Here is a 23965-nt window from a genome sequence, read left to right as displayed (position 1 = left end):
GTATGCATAATGATACCTCCAATTCCATTCCCCCACTTGCTGTGTTTTATCCAGTAGATAAAAATTTTGCTTTGCAGCATTTGCCAATTTCCATGGTGTAAGAACTCCCTCCGCGGCCAGTTTCAAACCACCAATGTGACATTACGGAGTGGGGAGCTAGGAAGAGGTATGCAGAATCGGTCCTCACTGGGGTGAGCCAGCTCTAGTGAGTCACTTGCTCCCTTACCTAAGGGAAACCTGGCTCCCATTATTCATAGAATATTTGCTCATTTACCCAGGACCTAAGACACTAGAAAGTAGTTTCAGAATTGCTAACCAATACCATTGTGAGAACCAAGCTAGAGTTTCATGTACCTACTTCTTTTGGCCTTAGGCTGAGAGTACATTGTCAGAATAAGATGTACAAAAGTTGTTCGGGTTGGTTGTACCTCCCACTCCTTCCGTGTGGTGATTTTATTCATTGAAATGAGGTTAGGTTCGTGTCTTTTTCTTTGTGTTCCCCTCTAGAGGTTTCTCCCTTCCTCACGTTTCCAGAATTTTCCACTGTGTGAAATGTTAACAAATTTCAAAAGTGAGAACAACTTAAAAAGTTGTGCCTAGAGAAGCATCACCTTCCCGCACTCCTTCTATCCCAATTCCATGCCTCTCTTGTCCATTCTGGTCCCATTTAGCCCGTAAGTGACTAATTTCATTAATTTCTGGTTTATTTTTTCTGTTTCTTTTTGTACAAATGAGCAGATAAAATATATTTTTTAATTTTCTTTTCTTTCTTAATGGAAAAGGCAGTATTCTATATAGAATGGCCACAGAATCTGGAAATGGTGTGCTATTGCTTTATTTTTTATAACTGAGAATCCTTGATTACTTCTGGGGCATGTTAATGACAGTTTTATTCCATGAAAGTCAGAACCATGAGTCCCTCGAAATGTAAAGGTGCGTGTGCAGAGGTTGACAGAAATGCTGTATAAATAAGCCAGGTCCATAGCAGTTTTGCATAATGCGTTGAACTATGTATTGCCAATCAAGGACAACACGTTCAACTTATCATATGATATCATTGAACACTTTGTAATGTAATAGCAATGAATCATTTATTATGTAATATTTGTCTGTGTTTCCAGGCTTGTGACCACTCTGCAGCTACCCTCTTGCCCTTTGCTCTCTTCACTTTAAAAAATATAGACTGGAATCCAACCTGTATCAGTTCTTAGTGATAATTCTCATTCTTTTTTTTTTTTTTGAAAGATTTTATCTATTTATTTGAGAGAGAGAATGAGTGAGAGAGAGCATGAGTGGGGGGAGGGGTAGAGGGAGAGGGAGAAGCAGACTCCTCGCTGAGCGGGGATCCCGATGTGGGGCTTGATCCCAGGACCCTGGGATCATGACCTGAGCTGAAGGCAGACGCTTAACCGACTGAGCCACCCAGGTGCCCCAATTTTCATTCTTTTTTATAGGTGCATGGAACTTGACCACATGGATGTACCACAGTTTATCAGCCACTCTCCTGTGTATGAACATTTAGGTTGTTTACAAAATTTTGTAATTGCAGATGGCACTTCAGTGAAGATCCTGTACATAAGTGCTTTGTTTTTGTTGAAGGTGTATTTTCAGGGTAAATTCCTAGAAGTGCGATAGCTGGATTAAAAGGTAAACACACACATAGTTCTGTTAGATGTTGCTGAATTCCCTCTCCTAGAGTCTGAACCGATTTTCGTTCTCACCAGCAATGTGTGAAGAGTGGCTGTTCCCGCAGTCTTGTCACCTAAATGTGTTTCCTGCTTATTAATTTTGCCATTCTGATGGGTGAGGTTGTTTTCATTTCCATTTCCTTTTTTTTTATAGCTGAGGTTGTGTATTTTTAAAAAATATTTAAGGAACGTATACCCACAGAGTAAATCATCTGTTCCATATTTCTTGCCCATTTTCTGGTTCCTTTTCCACCTATTTTATTTTCTTTTAAAATATTTATTTATTTATTTTAGAGAGAGAGAGAGAGAGAGAGCACAAGAGGGAGGGACAGACGGAGAGGGAGCAAGAACCTCAAGCACACTCCATGCCGAGTGTGGAGCCCCACACGGGGCTCAATCCCACCACACTGAGATCACGACCTGGGCTGAAACCAAGAGTCGGATGCTTAACCAACTCCCCCACCCAGGCGCCCCATCCTTTTCCATCAGTTTTAAAGAATTATTTATATGTGAGGGATATTAGCCCTTCAGCTGTTATTTTATTATAGGTGTTTTCCCTTATTTTGTCCATATTATGTTGTCTATTATTATTATTTTTTTGCTATGAAAAAGTTTATTTTTAGGTGGTCACATGTATGAATTTTTTCTTTTAGTGCACTTGGATTTTAAGTCACAGTTAGAAAACCTTTTGGAATGTTTACTTCTAGTACTTGCAGGTCTCATGTTTTTACCTTGAGATCTCTGATCCATTTTGAATTTATCGTTGTATACAGTGTGGGGTTTGAATCTATTTTTATCATTTTCTAAATGGCTAACAGTTGTCCCAGCACCACTTATGAAAAAGTCCATTTTTGCCCCAGTGATGTGAGAGGCTACCTTTAGCATATATTAAATTTCTATGTGTACTTACATCTATTTCTGGACTTTATATTCTATTCCACTGGTCTGTTGGACTATTTCTGCACCAGCCCCGCAGTGAGTTAATTATGTAGGCTTTATAATATGTTTAAATGTCTGGTAGGGCAGGCTTCCCTTCAGAACTTTTCCTTCTCAGTATTTTCCTGGCCATCTTTGCAGTTTTATGATTTCCATATGAACTTTGTTTAACCACATAAGAAAAAAACTGGTTGGTATTTTCATTGGGATAGCGTTACAATTATAAATTAACTCAGAACTGACATTTTTAGGACCATGAGTCATCCCATCCAAGAGCAAAGAATATCTTTTCATGTGTATTATATCATCTGCAAGTAGAGATGTATTCTTTCACCGTTCTGGAGGCCAAAAGTCTAAAATCAGCATCACTAAGGAGAAATCAAGGTGTCAGCAGAGCCATACTCCCTCAGGAGGTTGTAGGGAAGAAGCTGTTCCTTTTCCTTCCCAGGTTCTGGCGGCTGCTGGCATTTCTTGACTTGTGACACATCACTTCAGTCTTGCCTCTGTGGTCACATGGCTTTTCTTCCCTGGGGTCAAATCTCCCTCTGCTCCTTCTTGTAAGAACATCTGTGATTGCATTTGGGACCCATCCAAATATTCCGGGATAATCTTCCTATTTCCAATATTCTTAATGTAATCATATCAACAAAGACTTGTTTTCCATGTAAGATAAAAGTTCACGGAGTCGAGGGATTAAGACCTGGGTATCTTTGGAGTCTGTTATTCAGCCTACCACAGGCATTGATGGAGACAAATCATGATTTTTCTGTTTAGATTTATTACAGTGTTTTATTAGGTTAATAAATTTCCTAATATTAAACCAATTTTGCTTTTCTGGAATAAATCCAGACTAATAAATTAGTCATGCTACATTCTCTTCTGAATGTGACATTGATTATTTTTGCTAATATTTTATAAAGATGTATTTATTTGGGGCGCCTGGGTGGCTCAGTCGTTAAGCGTCTGCCTTTGGCTCAGGTTGTGATCCCAGGGTCCTGGGATTGAGCCCGCATCCGGCTCCCTGCTCAACAGGAAGCCTGTTTCTTCCTCTCCCACTCCCCCTGCCTGTGTTCCCTCTCTCACTGGCTGTCTGTCTCTCTGTCAAATAAATAAATAAAATCTTTTAAAAAAAAAAAGATGTATTTATTTATGAGACACACACACACACACACACACACACACACACACGGCGGGGGGGCGGTTTGGGAAGGGGTGAGGCAGAGGGAGAGAGAGAATCTCAAGCTGACTCCCCACTGAGCGCGGAGCCCACTGACAGGGGCCCGATCCCACGACCCTGAAATTTTGACCTGAGCCAAAACCAAGAATTGGATGCCCAACTGACGGAGCCACCCAGGCACCCCTATTTTTGCTAATATTTTATTTGGAACATTTTTTTTTTTTAAAGATTTTATTTATTTATTCGACAGAGATAGAGATAGCCAGCGAGAGAGGGAACACAAGCAGGGGGAGTTTTTTTTAAAGATTTTATTTATTTATTCGACAGAGATAGAGATAGCCCGATCCCACAACGCCGGGATCACGCCCTGAGCCGAAGGCAGACGCTTAACCGCTGTGCCACCCAGGCGCCCCTATTTGGAACATTTTTATTAATATTTATAAGTGATATTATTGATCTGTAACTTTCTTTTTTGTACTCCGTTGAATTTAAGTGTTGTGTTATACTTGCTTTACCAGGTGAGTTAGGACATTTTCTTTCATTTCCAATCAATTTTGGACCTTAGGAATACTTTTTTTTTTTTTTCCTCTGAGGATTTGGTGGAGTTCCATTCCCCTGTGAAAACATCCAGTTCTCTTGCTTTTTTCTGCTACTTGATTACTTTCTGTTTCTTCTGTGGAAATCGGCCTGTTTAAACTTTCTATCTCAAATGGGGTCAATTTTGCTAAATTGTAGGGGGCACCTGGGTGGCACAGCGGTTAAGCGTCTGCCTTCAGCTCAGGGCGTGATCCGGCGTTATGGGATCGAGCCCCACGTCAGGCTCCTCCGCTGGGAGCCTGCTTCTTCCTCTCCCACTCCCCCTGCTTGTGTTCCCTCTCTCGCTGGCTGTCTCTCTCTCTGTCGAATAAATCAATAAAAAAATCTTTAAAAATAAATAAATAAATAAATAAATTGTATTTTCATAATAGGCTAATTTATGCTTTGCAGTTTGCAGTCTAAAAGACTGCAGTTTGAAGTCTAAAAAAATCTCTTACCTCAATATTTTAAAAAAATATATATTCTGTATTTTCTTCTCACATGTTTATGATTTCCACGCCTAGACCTTTACTTAATCAGGTATTTATTTTAGACTATGATGTTAGAAAGGGCTCTATATTTAGTTTTTGGCAAAATGGACCGTCACTGTCACAATAACATTTATTGAATAAGCCATCCTTTGCTTTCTGGTTTCAAATGCTTCCTTTATCATATATAAAATTCCCTTTGTACATAAAACCATTTCCGAACTGTTTGTATTTTATTTACCTGATTATCAATTCTCAATGTCAGTACCACACTTTAAAAATTTTTTTTTACTTTATACTGTTTTTTATATGGTAGGGCAAGTTCTTACCCATTACTTATCTTTTTGACATGTTCTGGGCTATTCTCTTTTTTTCTTTTCCTTTTTTAAAAAATATTTTATTTATTTATTTATTTATTTATTTATTTATTTATTTGATAGAAATCAGCAAGAGAGGGAACACAAGCACAGGGAGTGGGAGAGGAAGAAGCAGGCTCCCCGCTGAGCAGGGAGCCTGACGTGGGGCTCAATCCCAGGACTCTGGGATCATGACCTGAGCTGAAGGCAGATGCTTAACGACTGAGCCACCCAGGTGCCCCTGGGCTATTTTCATTCACCTACTCTTTTTAGGTGGGCTTTGGAATGAAGTTAAATTTAAAAAGAAACCCCATTAAGATCTTGATTTTAATTGAAATTATTTTAACTTTATAGATTTATTGGGGAGAACTGAATCTTTCCAATATTAGATTTTTCTATTTTGGACTAGGATATGTTTCTAGACGTATTGTGAATTTTGTCTATATTTTTTGATAATGTTTTATATTTTTCCTTCAAAAAGGCTTATTCCTAGGTATTTTATATGTTTTGTTGGCATTGTGAATAGGACTTTGTATTTTAAGTTAGGTTCTTAAGTGGTTATTATTGACATATATGAAAGCCAATGCTTTAAAAAAAAAAAAAGTAATTCAGTTCCTAGCTTTTGCTTGATAAAAGATCTGGTTTTCCAAGTAGATGCTTGTATCATCTAGAAATAATGGCAGTTTCTGATATTTTTGCCTGTCTGGAGTGAGAAGGTGGTTGTTACGCTGGAGGTGAAGGTTATTTACAGGACTTTAGAACTGTGCATAACTTTTTTTCTTTCAATTTTCATGGTGGAAGCTCCGATAGTGCCTTGGGACAGTTGCCTGTCGCTGTGCTGGTCTTTGTGTCCTTGCTAGGAGCCTGCTGCTGGGTGGGGTCCTCGCCAGTTGCGGCTTTGGCACAAAAGTCAGAATTAGCTGCTCTGCTTGCGTGGAGAGCAGGGCAGGGCACTGGCCATGTTCCCGTGGCCTTCAAACACCCTGCTGATTTTCCATGCTTGCTTCAGTTTCAGCCCTTGCTGATTTGAGCTTGAGAGTTTCTAGGCCTTTGCTGGGAAAGTTTGTGGAACTTCTGTTTTGCATGGGTGGGAACACTGGCTTCCGTCCTCTGTCCATCTAGCCCCATTCGCTTTTTAAATAACAGAAATTCCTACAACTCTCCAGCTTCCTCTTTGGGCTTCCCTACTTTCTGTTGTTGTTATGGATCATTTGTTATTTTAGTGGGGCTGGAGGTGAACACATGGGAGAGAAACAAAAGACCTCGAAAACCAAAAAATAAATAAATAAATAAAAAAGCCCTTTGCCACCTTTAAGGGATGGAGGTAGGAAGAAAGACTTCAGCTTATAAAAGCAATTTTATAGAAAATTTAGAAAATATAGAAATAGTAAGAAGTGAATTGCTTTNGGAACACAAGCAGGGGGAGTGGGAGAGGAAGAAGCAGGCTCATAGCAGAAGAGCCCTGATGTGGGGCTCGATCCCATAACGCCGGGATCACACCCTGAGTCGAAGGCAGACGCTTAACCGCTGTGCCACCCAGGCGCCCCTCTTTTTTTTTTTTTTTAAAGATTTTATTTATTTATTTGAGAGAAGGAAAGAGAGTGTGGGGAGGGGCAGAGGGAGAGGTAGAGAGAGAATCTCGAGCAGATTCCCTGCTGAGTGCGGAGCCCAACTTGGGGCTCGATCCCACAATCCTGAGATCATGACCTGAGCCGAAACCAAGAGTCGGATGCTTAACCAACTGAGCCAGCCAAGCGCCCCAGAAGAGAATTGCTTTGAACATTTTGGTGCACATCCTTCCAATCTTTTTTTTTTTTTTTTTCCCTGATGCAAAGGTTTGGCATTGCACAGGAAGTACTCTGTGGGCTTGCAGAGCAGCTGGAGTGGGAACTGGGGCAGGGTTCATTCTTGGCTTCAGAGCCCCTGTTATGGCTTAAGAGAGGGCTTAAAGACACAACCATGATATGATTTTGACTTTAGGTTTCAGGAACACATGGCTGAAAATGGCAGTTTCCATATCCCATGCTGAAGTCTCTCTGACACCTTTCCAGCTGCTTCCTCTGATGATGACATCCTTATTTTTGAATAGCTCACAGGCTACATTTATTTCACTGTTGTCCGCTTTCAAGGAAAAAGTTCACATTGGTCCAAATACATACGCTTTTTTGTTCATGTGGCCTGGTCTTGAGAAATTTGAATGCATCTCCCTTCATTCCTTTAGTTTATGAAGCACTTGACAAACTCAAACCATAGTTTCTCATTTGATCCTTACAGTAATCCGCATTTTACAGCCTTGGAAATTCACGCGAAGGGAGACTGAGCTCTTAGCTCAAGGTCAGATAGCCGTCGCGGTAGAATTTGGACTCAAACCCAAGTGAGGCATGAAAGCCTGGGTATGCCGCGTAGAATTGCAGGGTGGGGCAGGGCGCCTGGTTGGCTCAGCCCAAGGAGCCCTGACTCTGGACCTGGGGGTTGTAAGTTGGAGCCCCATGTTGGGTGTAGAGATTACTTAAAAATAAAATCTTTAGAATTGCCGGAAAGTGGACTGACAGAAAGTTAGCTACGGTCCTTGTCCTCCAGAAAGAGAAGCTGTGTGGTTGAGTGGTTTACGAATATAGACTTTGAGCCTCAGTTTCTTGTCGTATAAATGAAGATAACAATGATACCCGTGTCATAGGACTGTTATAAGGATTAAACAGGACATTCCATGCATAACAATTGATATGCTCTTTGGAATACAGAAAGCATTGAATGTATATTAGACCTAATTTTTAATATTAATTAACAATAATTAATCCATATTTGCTGATAAAACCAAATGGTTTTACCTCTTTGGGTAAAAGAGATAGGGAAGAAAGTAGGAAAGCAAGGTTCAGGTTGAGAGCATAGGGAGGTGACAGGAGTGCCTTAGTCTGTAGCCCACGTCTACTGTTGCTGTAGAACTCTTAATGAATGACAGAGATTTGGATCATATTTGTTGGTTAAGGGTTAACATCTTTCACTGTGGTTGGAGGTAGTGACCAGGAGGCCCTCACTTCTTAGGTTCTTATTTTCTCCAGCTGTAAAACATGGAAATAGCTCCCGCCTCGCTGTGTTTATGGAACGTGCGGTGGACCTAGAATGCAAAGTGCGGCAGGCAATGCGTCATGCGCCCAGGTGGCCAACAAGTGCAGCCTTTGTACTTAACGCAAGGACAGTGGCCCCGCCCCCTTCTAGTGAGGCTCTCGGGGCTCCCAGAAGGCATTAACGCCAATTTGCATTTTTTACTCAAAGAGGTTTCAAAATGAAGCTCAAACCACGGAGTCTTTCTCTGCCCTCTTCTCCATGCCCATTTCCAGCAGGGGTTCTCCCGCCTCCTGCGTCTGCATGTTCTCTAGTTTCACATGCATGCGTCCTGCTTTCCTCCGTGTTCAGCTCCTCAGCTCCTCCGCGCAAGAACCCTCATTGTTCTCTTGTCTTTCATCATTTCTGTGGCAGCAGCTCTCAAATGCATAAAGACACTTGGAAGGAATGTAAAACAACGGAGGTTCCCCAAGCTCAGAACCGGTCTGGGTGGGACCTGGGGGTCTGCCTGGGTGTTTCTGGCACAGGTGGTCCTTGGAGCCCCCCTCTAGAGGAACTGCGTGTAGCAGACCCCAGGATAGGATGGACTTGGGACACAGCGTAGAACCAGACTTGGGGACACTGTGGCCGCAGCGCCTGTAACTCGGATGGCAGCTTTGGCGGCGGCAGGTGCTCTGCTTCCCCTCTGCCTTCATACCTTCTGCCCAGAGGCCACATGGGGGAAAAGCAGCCTGGAAACAAGTTCTCAGAGGACCCTACAGCGTGGGGCTCAGCGCCGGGGGAGAAGGAGTGGAGTATGTGCCTGGACTGAATGAGTGACATCAGACCTGAGTGTGTTAGATCTGGGGTGGGGAGCTGGTGGGCAGTGGAGTTACCCTCTACCAGGCAGCCCACAGAGATTTCCTCCTTCTGTCAACCATAGCCCCACCTGGTCTGGACTGCCTGCCGCCATGCTCACGAGACTGTTAGTACTGTTCTTTGGTTCACATGTCTGCTGATGTGGCGCACATGTGCTCACTGCTGGATCTGACGAATTTTTTGTCTTAAAAAAATTGAAATGTCTTTGTGGTTAAAGTACTAAACCACTGATTGGAACTTAAAGGCTGTTTACCTCTTTATAATTTGAGCATTATGAAACCTTGCATTCTGGGTCTTGGGGAGGTTTGTTGGGTGCTTGGTTCTGCTCTCCCTTCTTTTTCATCTCCCTGCTTCACCCAGGAGTCCAAGGCCGGGTCCACTTCTAAGGCTTAGCTTCCTCTATTCATTCTACGGACTGCCTCCAGCCCATTCTTCCTCTGAATCCCTAATTCATTTTTTTGGCCTTTTAATTTTATTGAGGCGTAATTTACATAAGGTAAAATGCACAGGTCAGTGAGTTTTGAAAACTGCATACATCTGTACAGCCCACACCTCCTATAGGTTGATCTTGATAGGAATGTGGGTCACATGGATGTATGCTTTTCCATTGTTCCAGGAAATTCTCTGAGGGGCCCTTCCCACTCCAGCCTCCGTTCTCCTCTGGCTCAGGCAATCACTGTTATTTATTTTTCACATAGAAATAAGTCCTAGCACTGCCTGCCTGTCCTAGAATTGTGTGAATGACATTACACAGTAAATTCTTTTTGTGTCTGGCATCTTTCACTGGCATAAGGTTGAGATCCATCCATGTGGTTTCATGGGTCAGTAGTTCTGTCTTTTTATAGCTGAATAGTATCGCATTGTATGAATATACCACAAATTGTTTGCCATTCATCAGTTGTTAGACATTTGGGTTGTTTCCAGTTTCGGGTTATTGTGTCTAATACTCCTATGACGATTCTCGTGCAAGTCTTTTTGTGGACATATGTTTTCATTTTGCTTGGGTAAATGCTTAGGGGTGGAACTTGGGGGTATGTGTGTATTTATCTTTTTGAGAAATTGCCATTTTTCAAAATGTACCATTTTTACACTCCCATCAGCAATGCATGAGATTTCTTGTAGTTCAGCATTCCTGCCTACATTCAATGTTGACTTTTTAATTTTAGCTGTTTTAGTGGGCATAGGCATAAAGTAGATATTACTGTGACTTTAATTTGAATTTCTAGGTGAACGTAAAGCAATTTTTCATGAACATTTTTTGTTGGTCCATTTCTGTGTCACTGTGTTCCACTATTTTTATTTCTTTCCTTCTACTTACTACAGATTTCATTCGTTCTTTTTTCCTAGTTCCATTAAGCGAGGGCTTAGATCATTAATTTTAAAAACTTTTTTTCTCATATAAGCGTTTAGAGCTCTAAGTTTCTCTTAAAGCACTATTGTGCTGCATCTCACAAATGTTGATGTATCATTTTCTTCACTGTCAGTTGGTTTGAAATATCTTCTGATTTCTCCTGTGAATCCCAGTCATTCTAAAACACTCAATTTAAATCTTATTTCTTCTCTTTCCTGATGACCTAAGCCTAATCTTTCTTCTCTACCTCATTCATTATATATTTTCTCTTTATCATCTTGTATATTGTTTTAGTCTCTATTTTCCTTGTGCATGCACGTTTGTTTTATGTAATTGTCTTTTATTGACTCCTTAAATGAACAATAGGATCCTTGATTGCAAGAACTCTGATGAGGGCTTTGTAACCTTGTTAGTTTCTTGGCTGTAGTTGGCATACAATTAGCAGACATTTCTCAAGCACCATTAATGTGGAAGCTGCTGTGGGTGATAAAAGTTGGGTGAAGCAGAGGTAAGACTTAAGTGAAGAGAAGGAAATGCCATTCCCACTGCGGTGGGGGGTGGGGGAGGTATGTGCAAAAGCCCTGGGGTAGAAATATAAATTGTCCATTTGGAGGTCAGAGAAGAGTCCAGTGTGGGAAAAGCTGGGGGAGAGAAGTCAGGCATATTGTGTAAATGGCTCTGTTTACCAAGCTGAGGATATTGGGGTTATGGGGTTATCACTGCTGATGCCAGATCTCTGATGCCATCCTGGCCTTCCAAATCCTTAGGGATTTCCTTTCTTGGTCACCTCTGTAGCCCAGTCACTGCTCTGAAGTAGCAATTCTGATTTTTTTAAGACTGACAGCCAAGAGGCCTAGTGATCTCGTTTGTTTCTATGAAACCCTGGTCTAGCTCCAACCCTTCCTGCCCAGCCCAAAGAGTGTCTGCACCTTTCATTAAGAAAAGGAAACTACCTTTTTCAAATGAATATTATAAGATAGAGAACCCAAGTGATTTTCACTTCTGTCTACAAACCCGCATTGACCATGGCCCTGTGTACCCATTCATTCACTCATTCACTCATTCACTCAGAGTCTGTTTCCATCCTCTCCCCGATGCATCTGGCTGGAACAGAAGAGGCATTTTCATCCTACAGAATTTTACTGTAGACTTTTGTTGTGCATCATATGAAGCTAGATAGTTTGGTTGTGTGTGTGTGGGGGGGGAGAGTGCCCCAGACTGGGAAGAGGAAGCTGCAGGAACTTGCTGCAGAGTTGGGACAGCAAGGTTCCTCACGTGGTGGAGACCAAACAGCAAATTAAGGAGCTGGGCACTCTGAGAACCCAGGGGAGGAGGCGTCAGGGCTACTCAGAGGAGGCTTCCAGAAAACTTAGGGGTTAAGGGACTAGATTTGGATTCTGGAGAGGATAATGTAAACATTGTCCTAGACTTGCCTCTGAGCACTGCATTTCAGGTGACTGTAAGAAACCTAGATGGCTGAGACAAGTGTGTATGGAGGGGTGGGGGAGAGAAATGAAGCTTTGGTAGAGGCTTTTTCTTTAGGCTTCTTGAGGCCTAAATCTGTGATGGACAACAGCCAGAACTCATAGAATTAAAGGCATTTCTTACTTAGATTTAGTTATATGCCCATGTATAAAATTGACTATTCCGATAATAATCCATCTTTAAAAATGCAGTGTGTTATGGCCCGTTAGGTTTTGTTTTTTTTAAAGATTTTATTTATTTATTTGACAGAGAGAGACAGCCAGCGAGAGAGGGAACACAGGCAGGGGGAGTGGGAGAGGAAGAAGCAGGCTCCCAGCGGAGGAGACCCCAGGACTCTGGGATCACGCCCTGAGCCGAAGGCAGATGCTTAACGACTGAGCCACCCAGGCACCCAGGCACCCAGCCAGTTGGGTTTCTGAATGCCATGTTAAAATCAGCCTTGAGCCTTGGTCCTGCTGGATCTCTCTGGGACCCTGTCTGCTAGGCCGGGCCGTGTAAGTGGCAGCAAAAGGAAGAGAGAAATTCTGCTTCTCTGGTTCCCTGGGGCTGAGGAGAGAAGTGTCTTCAGGAGTCCCCTAGTCACCACCAGTGGCAGAGTGGTACCCCCCTCAGCTGACTGGGGGCTGGGAAGGGATGGCCACCTGGGCTGGGCTGGGGATGGGTGAGTTCAGAGTTCCCCAGGGCACACCCCGGGGCAGCCTAACTAACCTCCGGAAGATCTAGGGACTGGAGTCTGAATCGGCAACCTATTGTATGCATTTGGTGGTAGAAGCCAGGGAACCAGCCTCATTAGGGGCACTTTAGGGGATATTTTTTAACTCCTGACTGGTTGGTTTAAGGGGTTGAGGGACTTTGATTTTAAAAAGGTACTGCCTCTGAGGCTACTGCTCTGGGGACTTAGGTCGCTTCTTCCAACCTCAGAGTGCATAATAGCATAAAATAGGTGTAAATTGTTAATGTAAAATGAAAAAAACCACATTCCAATTGGGGCCAGCCAAGGACTATGGATGGATCATGCTGGTTCCCCTTCATGTTTCCCAGTGGGAAGGGGGGGTGGCCCTCTCCGCTCCTGGGGCCTGGTTCCAGGCTCAGAGCTGCTTGCCCTTTGCAGGGATACCCTCAACCCTTGACCCTCAGACCAGCCTTCTTGGTTGTGGCAAGAGGCATCCGCGTCAAGCTCTGTGACAAGTTTAAGGACAAAGGGAAAATTGTGTAGCCCTGGTTCTGGTTCTGGTTCTTGTTCTGGGTGGGGGCCCAGAGAGGGACAGAGTCCGGCCAGCTCCCTCATCCATGTGCTCACTCTGTCCCTTCACTACCTGTTTCGTGGCCCTTCAGTTTCATAACTATGACAATTCTTCCATAGCTGCACACACACCTACTTCTATCTTGTTCTCTTTGGTCACATATGTCTTGGAGGTGAAGTGCTTCAGAAACTTCCCACTGTGGGCTTCCACCCCTGTGCTCTGCCCTGTGCGCTTCAGGCCCTGGGGCTGCCGTTATCCCTGTCCCCGCTCTGACAGAGTGTCGTTTCTCACCAGAGCTCAGACATCCTCAGCACTGCGGGCTACGACTGCATCATCCAGCACCTGAACAACGGCCGCAAGAACTGCAAGGAGTTTGAAGACTTTTTGAAAGAGAGGTAGGCGCTCTTCTTCCTGCAAGATGGAGGTGGAGACAGGACACTCCCTCTCACAGGAGCCATTTACTACTTTCTGCTTGTGTCAGGGGTCCCCAGGCCCTCTACTCTAGGTTACAGGGTGAGACCCAAGAAGTAACGCTATTTCTGTCCTGAAGTTCTTAGAAATTGTTGTGACAGATGAGATTTGTGAATGAAACAGCAAACAAAGTATCATAAAACACGAAGTGAGGGGATAGGCATAACACTAGAAACCTCATGGGAGAGGGAGGTCGTGGAAAACTGGTCGATAAAGGGGGGAAGACAGGACCTTTGAAGGGCCCTTGGAAGGTGGGGTGCATTGGATAGGTGGGGGGTAGCCAGGTGTCCGTGGGAGAACAGCAAGCTCGCAGGTGGCGATGAGCATGACTTACCTGATTCAGAGACTGGGCAGCGGGGGCCACAGAGCCGTGAGAAAGATGGGGGCGGCGCACAGCCTTCCAGAGGGCAGGGGGCTTGGTGTTCAGGGCAGGCCATGCCAGTTTAGAGGATTTTTCCTTTCCTTTCCTTTCCTTTCCTTTCCTTTCCTTTCCTTTCCTTTCCTTTCCTTTCCTTTCCTTTCCCTTCCTTTCCTTTCCTTTTTTTAATGGATAGGATTTTTTTTTTTAATTCCATACTTAATGGGGTAAGTTAGTTTTGTGGAAAATCTTATCCCACCAGAATACTCAATTTCCCAGTGATTCTGGATGAAGGAGAGCTTTAGAGGGATTTTTGGCCAAAGAGCGGGGTTGTTGCCAGGACCCAAACTAATGAACAGATTCTATTTGGAACACAGTGAGTGAGAGATTTATAACTTGGAGATCCAGACATCAACGTGTTTTTCCATCAAGTGTTTTTATTTTTCTTCTCAAGAGAACATTGCGTAAACATCACACTTCTATGGTTGTCTGCCCTTGGAAAGTCCCCAGGGAACTGGAGCCCTGGCACACAGGGCATATCAGGAGGGGTGGGTGGGGAGAGATCTGTCCACTCTCAGGCTCCAGGGAGCTGGTCACTGTACCTTCTCCTTTGAGGGACCAGCCCCCAGCCTCCCTCTTCTACCCAAGCTACAACTTTCCTTTCTTCTGATGGGCGCTGGAGGTGGGCTTCCTCCTTTCTTCAGCAGAGCTCTGACAAGGCAGCAGGCAAAGAGGTGTTTCACGACTGCAAGATACACAGATTGCAGAACAGCCCTTGCTTTTTGTGTTCCTCCTCCAGATAGGGGTTTTATATATTTTCTCCTGGGAGTGAACTAGCCTGGCCATACATCCATGAGAGGCGTGGGCTACTGACTGAAGCTTCCATTGCCCAGGCAGTGGCAGGACCATCCATGAGACTCCTGACGCAGTGGGAATGGGGATGGAAATCAGTGGTGTCCACATTTTTTTTTTAATGTAACCCTCAGTAAGAAATAAAATAAAAATTTAAAAAATAAAGTTTTTTAAAGAAAAAAAATAAAAAAATTGATACTTCCACCCAGTATACATGTGGATAAAACAAAAGTTTAACAAACATCACTGCCCTATTATTTTATTCAATTTTATTTAGGTGGGTTTTTTTGTTTTTTGTTTTTAGAGAGAGTGAGAGAACGCACAAGTTGGGGGGGCAAGAGAAAGAGAGACAGAATCCTTTTTTTTTTCTTAAGATTTTATTTATTTATTTGAAAGGGAGAGAGACACAGCATGCGTGAGAGTGCAGAAGTACACAAGCAGGGAGGAGGAGGAGGGGGAGAGGGAGAAGCAGACTCCCTGCTGAGCAGGGAGCCTGATGTGGGGCTTGATTCCAGGACCCTGAGATCATGACCTGAGCCGAAATCAAGAGTCAGTGCTTAACCAACTGAGCCACCCAGGCGCCCCAGAAGAGTAGCTTTTCAAATGAAGTTGGATAACGAACTTAGCTTGGGAACCTAAAAAGTGACAGCACCAGAGGCATCACACACAGAGACCGTGTGTTTATGACTCATCAGCGCTGGGTAGAAGGGCAGGGACCTTCTGGAAGGATGTGCTTGTTCCTTGTGCACAGCTGTTCTTTCCCTCTCTTTTTTTTCTTTTTTAAAGATTTTTTTTATTTATTTATTTATTTATTTATTTATTTATTTATTATTTTTTTTTTTTAAAGATTTTATTTATTTGACAGAGATAGAGACAGCCAGCGAGAGAGGGAACACAAGCAGGGGGAGTGGGAGAGGAAGAAGAAGGCTCATAGTGGAGGAGCCTGATGTGGGGCTCGATCCCATAATGCCGGGATCACGCCCTGAGCCGAAGGCAGACGCTAACGACTGTGCCACCCAGGCGCCCCTTTCCCTCTCTTTTCTTTCTGTTTCATACATTCTCACTCAGTACACTCACTCTCTCTATTCCAGCCAGAGTTTATTAGTGTGCTTTGGACGTCTCTGCCTCTGCATCTTTACTCCATTATTTCCCATCTGGATGTCCTCCTTTCTCTTTGAGGCCTAAATGAATTCTCCCCATCCTTCGAAGTCCAGGTCAAATTTCTGCCACCCCTCCCCCTCCTTCCCTTCTCTTCCTCTTCTTCTCCTCTTCCCCCTTCCTCCCCCCCTTCTTCCTTTTAGAAAGCATTCTACAGAACATTCCAGTCTGAGGTCTTCCACTGGTTAACAATGATATGAACCTATTTTGACTCTGGTACCTCAAGCCCATGGACTCTCTCACCCCTAGAACCACAGGTGGGGCCAGTTTACATCCCGAGCTCCTGGTATGAACAGGAAACGAAGAATATAAAAATGAGGATGATAATCATCCTAGAGCCAGTAGCTAGGGGAGATTAAATGAGATTATATTAGTAGCTGCCAGTTATTGAAGGCTTGCCAGATACCCATATAAGCTACCCTATATTTTGCATACATAATCTCATTTGTTTTCCTAATAACCCTGTATGGTAAGTTTTATCACCCTTATTTTACATTTGAACAAACTGAGGCTCTGAGAAGTTATGTAACTGGCCTAAGTTCAGACAGCTAAGAAAGGATAGATCTGATGGCTTCAGAGGGGAGGGGGATGGGGGAATGGGATAGGCTGGTGATGGGTAGTAAGGAGGGCACATATAGCATGGTGCACTGGGTGTTATACGCAACTAATGAATCATCAAACTTTACATCAAGAACCAGGGATGTACTTTATGGACTAACACAACATAATAAAAAAACATTAAAAAAAAAAAGAAAGGATAGATCTGGCTTCAAACCTAGGAAAATCAGACCCCGGAACCCACAGCAGTGTACCTGCCACAGTGCCTGGGACACCATGAGTGATGGGGAGTGGCGATAGCTGGTGCCTTAGATCATGCTACACCAAGTAACAATCAGTTGTTCTTGCGAGACCTGCCAACTGCAGAGTTTATATTCTGAAATTTCCCTCTCGTTGCTACAGTTTAGCTGCGTCTTTGAATTGACCATGGATGAAGAACTCTGTAGGATGGTTAAAAGGAAACTCTTCAAGAACATGGGAGGAAGGGTGGGCCTCAGGAATGCAGCATTTGGTGGAAATATCTCTTACTCCACTTACGTATATGTATATAAATAGAAATAGAAATCAGTTTTTGGGCGTGCCTGCGTGGCACAGTGGTTAAGCGTCTGCCTTCAGCTCACGGCATGATCCCGGCATTATGGGATCAAGCCCCACATCAGGCTCCTCTGCTATGAGCCTGCTTCTTCCTCTCCCACTCCCCCTGCTTGTGTTCCCTCTCTCGCTAGCTGTCTCTATCTCTGTCAAATAAATAAAATCTTTAAAAAAAAAAAGAAATCAGTTTTTGGTAAATAAATCCTTGGGTCATAGTTTTGAAGAGTTAGTCTGTAATGCACTAGCCTGTGCTGGTCAGGGGGGCATGGCTGGTTTTGCCGTGATGTCCATGCTGGCGACTTAGAGATGAAGGCCACTGGTCTTCTCACAGTTCTTCAGGTCGGGAAGAGGGAGTTGTGCATTTTAGAGAGTGGTGTTATATCTGAGCTTCTCCAATCAGAGGTGCAGTTTTGCCCTCGAGGGAAGTGCCATGTGTTTCAATCAAGAATCAGCCCCAAGAAGGACTCAGAGCTGTCTCTTCTGTTCCCTTTAGAGCATCAATTGAAGAGAAATATGGCAAAGACCTTCTCAACCTCTCCAGGAAGAAGCCGTGTGGACAGTCGGAGATCAAGTAGGTGCCACACTTTGTTCCGGGTTCCAGGTCGACCAGTACTGCCAGGAGCCCCCATCGCTTCAGCAAACAGAGCTGGCCAGTGGGGTCAAGTGTATTGGTCGAAAACAGTTTTTAATGGTTTTCCCCCCCTTATTTTCAGTTGTGAAAAACACAGAAAAATAAAAAGAAGGCTCAAACGAACTATGAAGCCACAATCCATTAGTAAAACTTTCTAGATTTTCTTTGAAATCTTTTTCTATGTATACTTTTTCATAAGGAGGATTATACTGTATATAATTTGATACTAGACATTTAATGGAGGGGCTTAAGCAAGGCACACATGCACACACGCTCAGATATTGTCTTTGCACCATTTTATAGTCCTCACCACTGATGTGAGGTTTCTGTACAATTATTTATTCTTCCGTCACTCACTGAATACAGATGTGGCTTTAAGAACACACCACCTCTCATCTACAGGGCTCCTGTGTTGATATTTATTGAGCTTTCCAATATTTAGCAGAATGAGTCTGATCCAAAATGGTATATTTTTTCTAAAGACTTATTTATTTGAGAGAGAGAATGAGAGAGCGAGTGCAGGGTGGGGGGAGAGGCAGAGAGAGAAAGAGAGAGAACCTCAGGCATTCTCCCCGCTGGGCACAGAGCCTAGTGAGGGGCTTGATCCCAGGACCCTGAGATGAGGATCTGAGCCAAAACCAAGAGTCAGATGCTTAACTAACTGAGCCACCCAGGTGCCCTGATCCAAAATGATATTTATTATATTCTTACACATTTGACTTATAATTTAGTAGACTCACAGAGAGCCTCTAACACCATTCTCTCTGTTCTGTGATGAAAGCCAGACACTGTTCCTTCTGAGAGTGTATCTTGGAAAGAAAGATGCAATGAGAGGGGGCGCCTGGGTGGCTCAGTTGTTAAGCATCTGCCTTCAGCTCAGGGTGTGATCCCAGGGTCCTGGGATCGAGCCCCGCATCAGGCCCCACATCGAGCCTCGCATCAGGCTCCCTGCCCCACTGGGAGCCTGCTTCTTCCTCTCCCACTCCCGCTGCTGGTGTACCCTCTCTCGCTGGCTATCTCTTTCTCTGTCAAATAAATAAATAAATAAAACCTTTAAAAAAAAAAGAAAGAAAGATGCAATGAGAAATGATTCCTGGTGATGGTGTCTCCAAGGTTGATGTAAAAGGTCATTGGGGGACTTGTATTTCTGTCATCTTCTGGATGATTGTTAAGAAGGGGCCCTTGAGAAGAGTGCAAGACTCTGCTTCTCTGTAGACTAGTTAGACTCTTTCATCTCATGGACCACATAGAGAGACTCAGGTCTCTAATGGGCTACGTTAGGGTTTAAGGGCAAGGCGCTTATTTAGAAGGGTGGCAGAATATTTTCTTTTCCCACAGTGAAGAACACTAGGGAGAAAAGGGGATGGACGTTCCTATTCTCTGTCTGGATTGTCATCATGTCCTGAACAAGGGAAATGGCAATTAAGTGATGATGTGAGACAACAGAGCTAATGACAAATGAAAGAGAGATTTAGACTGACCTTTTAGTGGCCCTTCAGCCAGTTGCTTAGGGTGGGAGAAAAATTTTAGACCCCGAACAATTTATGAGTGAGGCTGGGTTTCAGCTCCAGGACTCCCCATCAAGAAAGACTTCTGGTTGTACCTGCTGCGATCTCCCTCTGCCTTTCTCACCGATTCCAGTAGTAAGTCTGTGCTTCAGTGAGGCTTATTTGTCCTTCTGGACCACTGGCACACTTGTTTGATAGGGATACTTCCAAGGACATTGTGTTCCTTGAAAAATTGTGTCAAGATGGGTAAAGCGAATGGAGAATGTGCAGTTATGTTTTTCTGCTTGATTTCTTTGTAATAATTGGAAATTTTTGTGTGAGAAAAGGCAAGGAGAAAAAAGAATCCTTTCTTTTGGGATAAATGAACAGAGCAGGAAAAGCAAAAGAGCTAGAAGAAGTGGCCAGCTGGAAAAGATAAGGATTTTTACTTTTGCAAAATAGCAAAACTTGCCACACACATGTATATGTAGAGGAATGATCCATTATCTTATGCTGTTGCAGCTGGGGGACCATGAATTCACAAAGTTCCATTCCTACTTGAGTGGCTGGGGTGAGCCCAGTGAGATCTGCTTCTATGAAGGCAGCATGAGCAAGAAGATTCCCGGGGCCAATGACCTCAGAAGGAGGTTTACTTAAGGAAGTGTAGGGTGGGGGAGAACTCGAACCATAGGCAAGGGGGTCTCTAAGAGAAGAGGAGCCGGGGTTGTAAGACGATAGGGGAGACCAGGAGAAGGTGTGAAAAACGAGTCACCAAAACCGTGAGGTAATAAATGTATGTTTTAAGCTGCTAAATTTGTGACAATTTGTTAGTCAGCAATAGAACACCAATACAATGTGTTTAATGTCTGTTCCCCCCATTAGAGTCTGAGGCCTCGGACCATGTCTGTCTTGTACCAGTGAATCATTAACATCTGCCACAACACCTGGCTCATAGTTTATGTTCAATAAGCACAGATTGATGAATGAATGAAATGGGCAATCAGGAGCCAGAGTTTGAACCCTTCCTTTATTGGCTTGTATCCGTATTTCTAATTATCATCCCTTATAGAAGGACCGGTATTCTTATGAGAAAGGGACCATAACTCCTAGAGTACCATCAGGGGAAATGAAGCATAAGGAATTTTGGCATTTTGCTCTACCTAGGTGGACAGCGGAGAATGTATAATGCTTGAGATTGAGAGAGTAAGAAAGAGGAAAGTGAATGGCCAAAGTCTTGATCCTTTGCGGTCTTCCCAAGCTCATGGACACAGTCGAGCTGACAGGCCACAAGATGCGGGCAGAGAGAAGCGTACAGCGGCATTATAAGATTGCACAGCCAGTTTCTAGAACTGAAACTGTACATGTGCTTGTTTTTTAGCACCCTGAAGCGGGCCCTGGAAGTCTTCAAGCAGCGTAAGTGATTCTCTAAACTGTGTTTCCTGGCCCTGGCACGTGCTGGGTCTATCTGTTGCTGGCGGTGGGTTTTAATTTGAATAGCAATCTCATATTGGGTGAAAAAAAAATTAGAGCAGCTCCCAGGGTGAGAAGGCGCTCTGCAGAGTGGAAATGCGCAGGAGAACCCATCCTCCACACCTCGCATCATGATGTGCATTTCACTCACTGAGAGCAGTGGTTCTCACACTTGAAATCCAGGGCAAGACCCTGGCAATTTGGTCTTCAAGGGGTCCAGTCTTGTTCTATATATATATTTTGGAGAGAAGGTATATATATATATATTTGAGAGAAAGAGAGAACACAAGCAGGGGAGGAGGGGCAGAGGGAGAGGGAGAAGCAAACACCCCATGAGCAGGGAGCCCCATCCCAGGACTCTGGGATCATGACCTCAGCTGAAGGCAGATGCTTAACTGACTGAGTCACCCAGGCGTCCCCAGTTCTCTTTTTTTTTTTTTTTTAAGTAATCTCTACCCTCAACATGGGGTTTGAACTCACAATCCCCAGGCCATGAGTTGTATGCTCTACCAACTGACAGCCAGGTGCCCCCCACTTCAGTTCTAATAGACGCCAGCCCTGTTACTCTGAAAGTGTCTTTAAGGCTTTCTGTTCTTCTCACTACTTGGTGCTTCCAAGCTAAGAATTTTAACATGGCATCGTAGATATGATATGCGCTTAAAGTGTTTCTGTAGCTAGTTGACTGGTTCTAGATGTGTGTAAATGTTAGCTAAATAGATACTCATTTTAATTTTTCCATAGAAGGTGACTTCTTCCCTCTTTAACCACCAATGAATACATTTCTCAAGGGCGAAATGTTTCTTATGTTTCATGTTTCTTGGACACCCTGCAAGACTAACCATGTGGCCCAAGGGAGCTTCAGCCCAGGCTGGGTATGCTAAACCTGTATACTTGCTCATACTTGACTTGTTTTCTTCCCCCCCAAAAATAGTTTTATTTCCTTCTTATTAAAAAAAATAAACATATATATATATTTACCTTAAAAATTCAAACAACTAACTAGTTAGACAATTAACTACCAAGAAGATAATAAACATCTGAACTTTCACTTCATAGTGATAAGCAGTTATTGGTGAATATGACTCTAGAAGCTTTTATGCAATTAAACTTATATGCAAATGTATCTAGTCATATAAGTAAATAGGATGATACTGTGGGAGTGGTTCAGAATCTGTGGGGTGAGGGCAGAGCCTATGTTTTTAAATCAATTTTGAAATGAAAATATCAATGTTTTAATCATGCTAGCAGTTTGGTATATATCTTTCTAGACCTTTTTTTATGCATTTATAATTCTCTTTCTCTTTCTTCAATTGCAGACACACCCCCCCAGATGTGAGTTTTTGTATAAATGAGATCATACTATACCTAGCTCTCTATAATTTGTTTTTCTTAATATTATCTAAACATCTTCCAATTTCAGGTCATATAGATCTGCCTCACTCTTTCACATTTGGAAGTTTCGAGGGGCACGTGGCTGGCTCAGTCAGTGGAGCATGTGACTCTCGATCTCACATGGTTGTGAGTTGAAGCTCCACATTGAGTGTAGAGATTACTTAAAAATGAAATCTTTAAAAAAGAAGAAAGAAAATTTTCATCTTACAAAATGCCAGATTTCCTCCAGAAAGGTTGTGCTGATTTTTCCCTCCACCAAAAGTGCTGTTTTTCCCCGTGTTTGCCAATATGAAGAATTTTCACACTTCAAAACATTTCCCCAACTGAAAACCAAAAAATTATATATCCTGGGGTGTCAAGTTCTACATTTTTTTCAACAGCTTTAAGGCTGAATCCATTTTCTAATGTTTATTGGTCATTTAGCCAATCTTTAAAAAAATGTCATGCTCTTTAACCGATTTATTTTACTGGAATATATATATATTTCTTTTGATTTGTAAAAGCTCTTTTAATATTGCCATTTTCTCTTTGTTATATAAATTGCTAATATTTTCCCAATTTGTCATGTATCTTCAAAACTTGTTCAAGGTTGTTTTGACACACACAAGTTTAAAATTTTTTCTTAGGCTGGATCTGTCCGTTTTTCTAGCTTTAATGTCATGCTTCAATTTGTTTTCTTAGAACAAGTAAAATAAGAATTTTTTTTGAGTTATAAAGATAAGCCATGCTCATTGCATAGATCTTAGAAAATAAGGGGAAGAAATCACCAGTAATTTTTCTATCTAGAAATAACTATTGATAGGCAAAATTTTTGTGTATGACCTTTCTTACAAATGTTCAGGCTCATGTTAGAGATGGAAAGACTGTTAGAGTCATCTAATGAGAAGTAAGTTTCGAATTTGAAATCGTAGTGGGTTTCGTGATGTCTTCTAGAATGTAAGCTCCATGAACTGGGGCCTTGGCTGTTTTCAGTCCAGCCCTGGGCACACACTAGGTTAGTGACAGCCAGTGGTAGGAGGCTAAGCTAAAGGTTTGCTAGCTTTGGTCTTGGTGGCAAGGGCAATGCTGGGCACATGGAAGGGCTCAATAAAGGTTGGTGATGGTGTGAGGTAGGTTAATTTGACCACTTGCTCCAGTATTTTGTGTATGTTTTGTGTGATTTTATATATTTGAATTCAGACCTGTGTAGATATTGTGTATTGTTTTTTGTTTTGTCCTGTTTTTTTACATTCTTTTTGCAGAGGTAGACAGTGTGGCCCAATGTCACATTCAGCTTGCCCAGACTCTAAGAGAAGAGGCCAGGAAGATGGAAGAATTCAGGGAAAAGCAAAAGCTACAACGGAAAAAGGTTGGATTTGTGTATGTGTGAAGACATTGCTTTTCCAAGACTCCAAGCTTGTCTGTTCATCAAACTCCTTGGCTCGTTCCTGCCTTCATGCAGCCATGCTCTTCTTTTAACCAGCCTATGAGATTATTTATTGGGAAACCACGTGGAGACCCAATCTAGATGGTTATGTCTCTAGGCCCATTTGCACCCGGATCAGTTCTCTTCGAATTCTTGGAGGATTTAGGGGTCTGGCCTGCCTTCCTCTTCTTTTCATATCTGCTGCCACTATTCAGACTGTGACTGGCAAGGGGAGCCCTCTGTCTTTAGTAGAGTTGAGGGCATTTAACCCAGAGGGCTCCCAGATCACACTCCTCAGTAAGGGAAGGGTAAGATGTGGAAAAGACTCACATTGTCCCAGAAACTGTGAAGTCCAAACACCCTATTTTAC

General features: G+C 43.0%; 1 protein-coding gene across 2 annotated transcripts in view; it reads left to right on the top strand.

Annotated features, from left to right (window-relative positions):
* The window catches only part of PSTPIP2 (proline-serine-threonine phosphatase interacting protein 2), a 65328-nt gene that overhangs the window by 20199 nt on the left and 21164 nt on the right, over positions 1 to 23965 (top strand). For both annotated transcript variants that reach the window (XM_034643360.1, XM_019798451.2), the window contains exons 2-5: positions 13517 to 13617; positions 17704 to 17781; positions 20707 to 20741; positions 23432 to 23538. In XM_034643360.1, coding sequence (XP_034499251.1) covers positions 13517 to 13617; positions 17704 to 17781; positions 20707 to 20741; positions 23432 to 23538 — 321 coding nt within the window. The remainder of the gene's footprint in view (positions 1 to 13516; positions 13618 to 17703; positions 17782 to 20706; positions 20742 to 23431; positions 23539 to 23965) is intronic.

Source organism: Ailuropoda melanoleuca, chromosome 14 (genome assembly GCF_002007445.2).
Source record: "Ailuropoda melanoleuca isolate Jingjing chromosome 14, ASM200744v2, whole genome shotgun sequence".
NCBI lineage: Eukaryota > Metazoa > Chordata > Mammalia > Carnivora > Ursidae > Ailuropoda > Ailuropoda melanoleuca.
This window is presented reverse-complemented; position numbering and strand designations above follow the sequence as displayed.